The sequence below is a fragment of the Solanum dulcamara genome, chromosome 11 (genome assembly GCF_947179165.1).
Source record: "Solanum dulcamara chromosome 11, daSolDulc1.2, whole genome shotgun sequence".
NCBI lineage: Eukaryota > Viridiplantae > Streptophyta > Magnoliopsida > Solanales > Solanaceae > Solanum > Solanum dulcamara.
In genome coordinates, this window is record NC_077247.1 from 59,728,945 (window position 1) to 59,740,502 (window position 11,558).

The 11,558-nt window shown below is 31.9% G+C and overlaps 1 protein-coding gene across 2 annotated transcripts; it reads right to left on the reverse strand.

The window, feature by feature from the left end:
* On the reverse strand, positions 1-2,969 carry LOC129874208 (uncharacterized). Of its 2 annotated transcripts, none has more exons than XM_055949461.1 (3): positions 2,628-2,969; positions 2,443-2,543; positions 1-1,283 (listed from the first exon to the last, which is right to left on the reverse strand). In XM_055949461.1, exon 3 carries the CDS (start codon positions 1,219-1,221, stop codon positions 415-417), a length of 807 nt encoding a protein of 268 aa, XP_055805436.1. In that variant the 5' UTR covers positions 1,222-1,283; positions 2,443-2,543; positions 2,628-2,969; the 3' UTR covers positions 1-414. The 2 variants fall into 2 exon arrangements, with proteins under 2 accessions (XP_055805436.1, XP_055805435.1); XM_055949460.1 differs by having other exon boundaries at positions 2,398-2,543; positions 2,628-2,968.
* Positions 2,970-11,558: the final 8,589 nt, after the last annotated feature.

Here is an 11,558-nt window from a genome sequence, read left to right on the forward strand (position 1 = left end):
TCCTTATCAAAACTACTTGTATTAACAATGACTAGAACCAATTTGATGCTGATGTTGGAGAATGGTTGCTATAGTAGAAAGCGAATTACAACCTGACAATTGCCAAATGGCATACTCAACACCATGATATGAGATAATTCGTGGCTAAAATGACTTGAAATATACATTACCTACAATGGAAGTAAACATATTGGTAACGGAACTTCTTCAAAAAGGTCTAAAGGTAAGCTACATAAGCAATATATTGACCTTTTTCTCCAACAACACGCTCGATGCATGAAAGAATTTACAACGAGCACTGATGCCAGAAATGTCGTCAAATTATGCATTCACTTAAAGATGCACTCAACTGATTTGCTGCTTTGCAACACAATATTTTTGGTACCACATGATCAAGAGATCAAAAACAGCAGTTCAGGTGATGATTTCTCGAACTAGCCAATCCAAACTGGGATATGCAAAGTACAGAATTAGAAAAGATGGGAGAGCAAACACAATGGTGATGAGCATGTACAAGGCCAAGATTGCTGCACTGGCAGGTATGGCATACATGATGATCAGGAGAAATACAACCACCAGAGGGAACTTGGCTGTCAAATGAACGAAGAAAACAAGAGACTTGCGCAGAGAAGAATGAAGTCTCTCAATAGCAAGAGAACCACTAATGAGATTGTGATCATGGTTCGAGCCTGATGATTCTGGGCGATGAACATACTGTCCCCTCTGTCGGTTAGACTGGCTTGCTGTACTTCCTAAGAATTTTGTAGATGATGGCAAGGCTGTCTGGTGATGATCCCCACAAGATGAATTATGAGACTTTGTTCTGTCACCATTCATACTCTCAAGCATCCAGAGAAGAAAGAAGTTCTTACGAGGAAACTTAAGGTTCCCTCTATAAACCAAACGAAGAGATAACATATTGCACCAGGGACAAGCTATAAACAGTGGAAGCTGAAGCGGCAAAGTAGGAAATTTCACTACAGCCCATTGTAGTCCTAGTATGCAGTTTTTACAAAGTGTATGGCCACACCATAGAACATATGGAACGTTTTCAACAATATTAAAAGATTCCCAGCATATTGGACACTCAAGTCCCTCCTCCCTGCTGTTTCTTGAAGAGGTTTCATCGTCTGAGCAATCTGCTGAATGCTGAGTACGCTTCAGAGTCTCATTCTTTAGCCCTATATTCCCAGCTACACAATTGGATGCAAAATTCCACATAATGTGGTGGTCTAAAATTGACGTTAAGGAGCGTAATATTCCAAGATTTTCAAAAACACTTCCTGTCAGGTCAAAGCCAGAAACAAAAATTACAAGGAGAAGCTACAAAATATTGGAGCCAAAAGAGGAAGCAAGGGGACCACAAAGACTCATAGTAAAACATATCCCTCCTCTTCTCTTCTATTATGATACCCAGTACCACACACTAATTATAGAAATACAGAATATGTAGCAATAAGTTCCTAACAGAAGATGGAATCTAATTTGCTGTCACATGATGTAATAAGGTTAAGAGAATAAAAGAAACTTTGTCTATGGCTTCAAAAAGCATATCTGGTCTCAAGTCGGGATAAAGGAGAATGACTGCAGTAGGTTGATAACCATCCTAATATAGTGAGTCCTCCTATAAATACTGAATCCCCAAAGGAGTAGAATGGATATAGAGGATTCATTTAGCTGATCCTAAACTAGTTTAGGATTGAGGCATAGCTCTATGATATGATTGGAAAAGGAAAGCAATATAAAGAGAGGCTCCTGGAGAGAAATAGACTTCTTGTCGACTTGACTACCAAGTTCAAATAGTACTAGCATTTCTTTTATAACAGTGGTGTTTGGTTCAACTCATGCATACCTCAACTAATTCCACAGACTACCTGCTACGTCCCACTAAAACATTTATCGAGCAACACTGTCCACCAAGGCTAAACAGATGGAAAAATATCACTTTATTTATTTTTTGGATAAATGTGGTGTTTGAACCAGCTTGCATGTACCTTAACTAATTTTCGAGGAATACCTCTCACCCCCCCCCCCCCCCACCACCACCAACAATAGGTACCAGGTTCTCAACTCTGTCCACCAAGGCTAAAGTTGAACCAGAAACCTCATTGTTCAACTCCCACTTCATTGACTACCGTGACATAAATAACTCCCATTTTCCACTCATAGAAGCAATTTTTTTTAACCGAGCACACCAAAGGATTGTACATGGTTTGGTCAATCACGAAGTCAAATAATAAAAACCCAGTAGCATTATAGGAGTGGAGTATACCACAACAGCATATCCGAAATAAAATTGACTCCACATTAAACGCAACAATAATCAAAATAACACTTATATTCAGTTGAGCTAATAAATCAAATTTCAATAGCAGAGAAAGCATAGACAGAAAGTACCAGATCCAATCCAGGGAATGAATGAAGAGTGACAATAGGACTCACGATCAATATAAATGGGTTATCATGTTAAAGCTGCATCAGTATCTGTACGGTATATACATACAGCAATCTCATAGCAGAGAACTCGCAAACGGGAAATCGATCTAAAACAAACAAACAGCAAAATTTAACCGATTGAAACTTGAATGAAAGAAAAAGATTTAACAACTTTGAGCAACGAGATTTACCGATTTTCGGTAGCAGCGAGATTCTCCTTGCTCTTTCTTCTCTTCTATTTCCCTCTGCCTGTTGAAGCCCTATGGCCCCTGTCCACGTTTACAAATATTGAAACTTATCTCCTGTTGTAATTTTGTTTCCTTTCTCGTCGGGGATAACAGGTGCAAACGACGTCGTACATTAGGGATGGCAATGGAACATATGGTGGGGAGTTAGTCAAATCCACACAATTTTCAATCGCATAACTTTTTTTTTCTATTCTCAACTCTCCCCGCACGAACCTGCTTCTCTTAAGTTTTTTCCCTCACTTTATTATTTACATATACAAATATTTCAAAGGTTTGTGAATCCCCATTGTTATATTTGAAATAATTTAACAGTAGATTAAAAAATATTTTATTAGGCCATCAACTAGCTGGCAACAGTTTCATGGATAAACTATAATTACAGTGCAAAAAAAAAAGTACATCAAAAATAAATACCAGAAATTCCTTCAAGATTATGAGTTTGTTGCACTAATATTTCTAACATGTTTTTACTTTTCAATTTTCTTTTGATTTCTTCTTCTAAGATTATGGAGATCAACAAGCAATCAGTGAATGATAGGAATTAAGTTTGGGTGACTAAAGAAACACTTTTAAAGTTATGAATAAAAGAAATCGCACAATAAAAATTAAGATAAATATATGTGCATAAACTGTTTATACAGTGCATAATTATTAGTGAGACTTATTTGTGTACACATGAAAGGAAATTCTCCCCCGCCCCACACCTGCATAAGTTTAAAAAATTAAGACTTTAACTCGTCCTGTTCCATTCCGTACCCGCTTAAAGATTGACTCGTTCTGTCCCATATAGTCTTAAATCCAACCCGTCCTACTCCACACCCAGTGGCGGAGGCAAAAATTTTATCAAGGGGATTCAAAAAAAATCAAGCACGCCTAAAACTAAGCCTACAAATGTGCCTAAAATTAGAAAGGAAAAAAAGTGTGGTTAACAAGGTTCAAACACGCAAACTGATATAGCTAGGCGAAATATTGAACCCCTTTACCACTAAGCTAAGCCCTTTGAATTATGCTTAGGGGATTCAATGATAAATATATACACGGAAATCAAAAAAATTATCTAATATATACGGTGTAATTTTTTAACGAAGAAAATTCGAATGAATTCCCTAGACCCAACGTAGATCCGACCCTGTCCACACCTGCCCTACCCTATTGCCACCCTTACAATTTTGTTCGGAAGAAGCCTAATGAGTCTCTTTTTTTTTTTTCATTACCTAATTAGTCATTACTTGAATCGTAAATGGCTCGACTTTAGGCATCGCCGCTCATCAAATTAACTTATAAAAATGTGACTTGCTTAAATTATTAAATTATCTAAACTTTCATGGTGAATAAATTTGGACAAAGTGTAAGTTAATCTATCCAAAAGTCAGCATACACGTCACACGTGCATACAAGAACCGTGCCTATAAAATATAATTATGAAACATAATTAGCTACGTTGGGTAAATTTTCCTATAAAATACGAAAAAATTATATGAATATACAATTTATTTTACTATATTTTTTTAAATTGTCTATCATTTGAAAAAATTATAAAAATTTTCATTCTCGGATATTTCACTTTACGCAATGTATCAATTGAATACATCGATTTACGTGATGTGTTCGAACGTCGAATACATCACTTACCGTGATGTATCAGAACATTTTGGAATGTATCCGAATTTCATCAAAATTTGAAGAATTTTTTAAATTTTAAAAAAAATAAGAATAAAATATAATTATTTATTAACAGAATTTGTGTAATCCTTCCACGTGATGGAACATGAAGCATCATATAGGTCCGCGCAAGTAGGCCAAAGTTTTGGGAAGATAAATGGGCCATCATCCCCTATTAAATCATGGGCCAAGATTCTTTTGTCTCCTAATCAATGGGCCGCGTATTCAAAAGTGGATAAATTTGCAAATCTAAGTTTAATGTGCCATCAAAATAAATACGTTGAAGCAGTAAAAGAAGAAGAAATTTCAAAAACAGTTAAGACTAGAAACATAATCAGATTTGTAGCTATATGCTAGAAGGAGGAGAGAGGAGAGAGGAGAGAGGAGAGAGGAGAGAGAGATTTGGGAGAGAGAAGAGAGAGATACAATTGATTTGTATATCTTATCGATAATTATATCACGAATACAATTGATACAATTGATTTGTATCAAAAACTAGCAACTGAAAAAAGGAGAGAGGCGAGCAAGATTCGAGAGGGAGGAGAGAGGAGAGTGAGAGATACAATTCATTTGTATATTTGATCAATAATTGTATATCTGATTGATTATTTTATCACGGATACAATTGATTTGTATCACACTACACCGAAAATGATCTTTAGAGGTAATTAATTAATGACAATAGCTTAATTGCCACTAAATATATCTTTTTAGAGGCAATTAACACTCTTTGTAAATGTCGCTAAAATCTATAGCGACACTGGATCTAATGACAATCAACTAATGCGACTAAAGGTTATAGCCCTTTTTGTTAATATGCATATTTATTGCTGCTAAAAATTGTTTTTGTTGTATTGTCAATAAATACAATTATATCTAAGACTATTGTATTCAATTTGTTAGTGCAAATCAATTGTATCTAGTAAATTAATGAATACAATTTGTATCGACGAATACAATTGTATTATTGTTTGTAATTCATAACAATTGTATTTGTAAATATTTGTTACCTTATGTATGTATTGTACTATCATTTGTATTTGTATCATTGATTGTTACTATTTCTATTTGTATGTATTAGAGAGAGAGGAGGAGAGGGCGGAGAGAGAGAGAGGGGCAAGCGAGAGAAGGCAGAAAGGGGAGAGAGGTGAGAGGAGGGAGGGAGAGAGAAAAGAAAGAGAAATTTATTATAAAATCCTAATTATAACTATGAATCGTAATTCTTTTAAACTGTGTATAGTAAATATATATTACCTATTTGCCTTCTTAGGCAATTTTTCCATAAAAAAAGAGAAGAGAAAGCAGAAAAATTGAGAGACGAAATGACTCTTCGCAAATTATTTTACCATATTATATATTCTCCTTCCTCAATTTTTCTTCTTTATATTCGAGGTGAGGATTGACAATATGAGCAAATTTACACTAAAGATATCCGAAATAAATTTGATATCGAGGTAAGTATAACTAATAAATATGAAATAGTAAGTTAATGTAAGAAAATCACATGAAATGTGGTTCATGAACTTTGTATTTGGATTTGCATTAATATAAGTTTTAGAATGACACGCAAGTAAGATGCGGTGTCTACTTAGTGATAGCAATAGTTATTTCCATTTGGAATTAAGTTTAAAAAATTAAAATTAAAAATTAAAAAGATAGTAGGAGTAGTACTTTAGGTGTACCAATTAAGCTGTACGGAATATGAAATTGACTTACCTTAATTCTCTTAATCAGGCACCTCATATTTCCCATCTTCTATCTTTATCAACGATTTTTATGATAAAAAGATTAGTAATGTTTTTTTGTTTTCTCTTAATGATTGATGATGTTCGATCCATGCGTGACTTGACTATTTTAGTTCTTATCGGATAATTTGTTAAGATATATAATATCGAATAACTCTGACTGGTATTGATGAAAAAAATCAATACATTGACATGGACATAATAGCTTAAGTTAATTAATATTTATGTAATTGCTCTTCTTATATAGTCTTGAAAAGTTCTCACATAGTGAGTTAAAATAGAATCTCAATTATCATGGCTAATGTAGAAATTAGAATGATTTCATTTTCAAGATATAACAATAATTATTTCTTTACAAAATATATAGTACAATCTCAACAAATTTCACTTTTTTCTTTCATAAAAATCCTAGTCGTCGATGTTCTCATCCCACCCGCTGCTCTCCATTTTTTTCCCTTCTTGTTCACCGAATTTCTCTCCCATGACTTATCTTTTTCCGTTACTTTTTTTTTTTTAATTCACCGGAGTAATATATTGCTATTCTTCTCTAATGGTCTCTCAAGTCATAATTAATGTATATCTATTTATGATGGAATATTACAAAAGAATTTTTGTGGTCCGATTTCTTTGAAGTACGTGTTGATACGTCCATCTTAGTTTTTAATTAAATTGACCCAACTAGTGAACAGCCCACATGCAAGATCATTATATATTCTCCTCCAAAAAGTTTCTGTCTACTTCCTCTCCTTTTCTTCTTCTTCTATAGTAAGATATATAATTGCATGTTCTTGGGTTTTCTTAAAGAAAAACAAAAAGGGATAGCTTTTCTCCCAGTTTGGAAAGTTGAATAAGTTCATTATTTTGGTGAAGCAGGAATTAACACGTCTTATCAAAGGGACGATTATGATTAATTGAATGGTTGTCTAGCAAAAGTATTTCAATATGTACCCAGTCCACGACGAGGGTGTGGTCTCTTAATATATATCCTCAATAGTGACAGAGTTAAAATTTTATAAATGTAAAAAAAAATTAAAATATCAAGTTTGAGATTTAAACACGCGATCTGATCTAAAATATTTTTTGGATTCCCATTATTACTTTAATAGAATTTTTAGTAATGTCAAAGAAATTAAAGGTTATCAATTTGGAAAGAAATATATATATATAATAATTAATTTTTTAAAACTAATTTTTACATGTTTGCACAATATATCCTCTAACGAGCTCAAAAGGTACTCATGAGACTTGGCTCACTACCTTTTCCTAATCTGGTGATGTAGGTAGCTGTATTCAATAGAGTAATCCAGAAAATTATTAAGATGAAAAGAAATAAAATTATCGGAGTTCATAAAAATTATCATGTGTTCTTAAGGAATTATATTCGAAGTTGTGGATTATTTCCTCTCTAAATAAAATAGATAATCTATTGAAGAAGTAGCGGTACCTCAAACTTCAATAACTTCAGCGAACTCAAAAAGCAACAACAAAATCACACGAAGATTCTAATACTTCTATTTGTAAGAAAATATTATATGCAGAAAGAGGAAATTCAATACAGAAAATTGAGGGAGAAAACCCTTCTAGTTATCGCCTACAAAGAATAGTATGAAAATGTGTTAATTGTGTCTTATCAAAAAAGTCACAATCTTTTGGAAAAGGGACAATCTTTTATAAAGGCCGCAACCTTTTGAAAAATGGACAACCTTTTAAAAAGGTCACAATCCTTTGAAAAAGACAAAATCATTCAGAAAGATCACAACCCTTTGAAAAAAGGACAATCTTTCAGAAATGTTATAACCGCCATTTAGAAAAGTCACAATTCTTCACAAAAGTCACAATCTTTCATTTTTCATTTACACATTTAAAATTCAACAGAGACTAATCTAAATTTAAAAAAAAAACACGAGTATATCCACTGCCTACAAAAGGCTACGTACTAATAGTACTGATTGCACAGAAAGAGAAGGTAATTCAAATTTGATGCGTTTAAAGAGTTTATAACTTATCAATTCATTATTATACTTTTTTCAAAAAAAATCATGAAATACTAACTTTAGTTTTACATATATATTTATGTTCTATGTTGAAAATATCTTAGTAAGTGGGTAACATATTTGAAAGGGATTATATCATACAGAAAGAGATGACTCTAAAATTTGGAAGGGATTATATCAAAAAATGATGACAGAGCTCAACGACAAATTATGAAGAAACATGTTCACTGACTTAATCAGAGAGTTATATAGGTCCCCCTCAAATCAATTATTGAAAAGCAATCAGTAAGACTAATTATTCAAATAAGATCTTTGATCCTTTTGTGTTTTTTCTTTTTACAGATTTGGCTGAATTTTACTGTTTCCGTTCTATTTTAATTGTTATAATTTTCTTTTTGAGAATTAAATTATATAAATTTTGACTAACATTTTAAGATATATTTTTTTGATCATATTGATATGAAAAAAATTGTAACTTATAGTATTTTTCGTATAGTTTTTGAACATCTAATTTTTTACTTTATAATATTGAGTTAAAATAATATAATTTAACTTTAAAAAATAGTCAAATTGACTTTCAAAAAGCGCAACATGACAATTAAAATGAGACGGTGGGAATATTAATTGTTAATTTTTTTTAGCATGTGTATGCTATATTTGTATTGTTAATTTGTTGATAATATAGTTCTAAAATAATATAAACATAACATACTAATAATCAATTCAAGGTGAAATTAAATGCGCTTATATTACTGAAATGTCAAAAGGATCAAAATCATAAATTACTAATAAACCGGGGGATCAAAAGTGCAACCATCCAATATATGCAACACCCAAACTCCAAGTCCATTAATTTTTAGTTATCAATTGGTTATTTAAAATTTATTTATCTTATCCCACGAACTTATAAAGTTTCAATATTTATAGAGGGTAATTTACCAGAAATTCATAAAAAGCATATATAACAAAGTTATACTTGGAGCGGGATGAGGAAAAAGAGAAGAAGAAATAGAAGTAAAATAAGGGATTAATGACACAGAATGTTCATATGGGGTAGTGGTTAGACCGATTATGTTTTATGGGGCGGAGGTTGTGTCCAGTCAAAATTTCTCATATTTAGTACATGATAGTGACGGAGATGTGGATTCTAAGATGAATATGTGAGCATACCAAGAGAGATAAAATTAGAATAAAATTATTCGGGACAAAATGAAAGTAATTCTTATGAAGGACAAGATGCAAAAAGTAAAGCTGAAATTGTTCAAACATATAAAAATCTAGGAAATATGGAGTGAGCTTTAGATATACTTGGAAAGTGGAATGTTGGATATATAATAAGATTTTGTAGGTCATTTGTAGGTAAAATGTCTCCTTCTTTACAATAAGATTTAGGCAGATATTATATAGCTCGTTAATTAATATTTGTTTTCTTGCTCAAATTAAAGAAAATACATCACTTCAACTAATTATAAGATATATAACTGTTACACCAAGAGGCCTAGTAATTGAGCTACTTTATAACTGTTACACCAACAGACACGTATTCAAGATTTCGTGAGTACGAGGGCACAATTATAAAAGACGGATCTAAAATATAAATTTGATTAGTTTGATATTTAGGTTCTCATCAAAAAAATCAGTTAAATTTTAAAATTATAGGTCCAAAACTAATTCTTATCTATTTCGTATTTTTTTTTATATATATATATATATATGGCAGAAATGCAAGGTAAGGCTGCGTACAATAGACCCTTGTGGTCGGGCCCTTCCCCGGACCCTGCGCATAGCGGGAGCTTTAGTGCACCGGGCTGCCCTTTATATTCCATACTGAAGGTATTGAGATCAAGATAGGTGTAGGATTCAAATTTTTAACCTCATTTAGAGAATGCACCCAATCTTACATTATAGGGAAAAAAGCTCAAATATGCTATCGAAATTTGAGAAATGGCTCATTTATGTCATTCGCTAAAAGTTTAGTTCATTTATGCCATTTTCGTTTGAAAAAAGGCTCATCCATGCCATTATTTTTAAACTAAAAATATTTTTCATTTTTTAAAACTATTTTGTACACGTGGTCAATTATGATTCGGCCACGTCATTAACTAAATTACTATTTAAAATGGAAAAGGTTCGAATATGTCATTTCCATTTGAGAAAAGGCTCATCTATACCATCCGTTAAAAGTTTGACTCATCTATGTCATTTCAGTTAATAAATAATGGCATAAATGAGCTTTTTTTCTCAAACAGAAATGACAAAAATAAGTCAACCTTTTATTGGATGACATAGATGAGCTTGATGACATATTTGAGCTATTCCTACATTATATAATACTGAGTGTGAGTTCATATAGTTATATTTAATATTATTTAAAAAATATAATATTATTATATATAATTTTGAGAGGCGAGCATAGATTCGTGAACTCAGTGACACACCAAGAGACCTAGTTATTGGGCTACTTTCAGTATTATCCAAATTATAGAAATGGAGTATATATAGTATATATTTTTGATAGATTCTAATCTAATCACTCATGTAAAATCATAATCTGAGGGAATGCAATAATTAAAGTAAAAGGACAAGGAATATTAAATATAAGAGGAACCAGCACGTGAAGGGAATATTGATATTATTAAGTGAAACGGACAAAAGTATTTTCTGATTATGTGATTTGATTTGGCTGTTTGCTTAATAGACAACACTAAGTTTTTTATCGAAAACTAAATGTTTACCTCGTGAACGTCATGATACACGATGGTGTTTAATTTATGTAAAATAAACAAATCATTTTTACTATAAATATAATATAGCTTCTTGGTACAATTTGATTATTCTGTAATTTAATATAATGTTGCTAATTGATTATTCAGTTTTCATTTTGAGTTTATACCCTCATTGCATTAATCACACTAGCTATTTTAATTCATTTTGCAATTTGCAATACAAATATATAAAAAAGGATCCCATATTCGTTCTTTGTCCGTTCAATTTCACTTAAATTATTCTTTCCCTTTAGACAACTATAGCTATAACTTGTGTAAAATTTCTATACCCCCAACAATGTAGAATTAGAGTCTTTACACTATCAAGTCATCTAAAAGGCTATTTGATCGATCCATAACTTCAAGTAATCGTCTATAACATAATTAACCTTGAAAATATGTTCTGATGACGATATATAGTAAAGCTTAATTATTATACGTGTATATAAAGTAAATGGATTTATGATTACTCATCATTGACTATTTAGTATATAAGACATGGAATAGTATAGTACTCGTATATACAGGCACAACATATATACGTGTATATAGTAGCGGAATCAGAATTTTTAATAAGGAGGTTCAAAATCTGAAAAAATAGACACACGAATTAGCCGAAGGGGGTTCGACATCTACTTTTTATACATAAAAATATATTTTAATCATGTATAAATAGTATAATTTTTCATCGAAGAGGGTTCGGATGAC

Coding starts and splice junctions, on each gene's coding strand:
- LOC129874208 (XM_055949461.1), bottom strand. CDS start 1,221: ATGTGGAATTTTGCATCCAATTGTGTAGCTGGGAATATAGGGCTAAAG.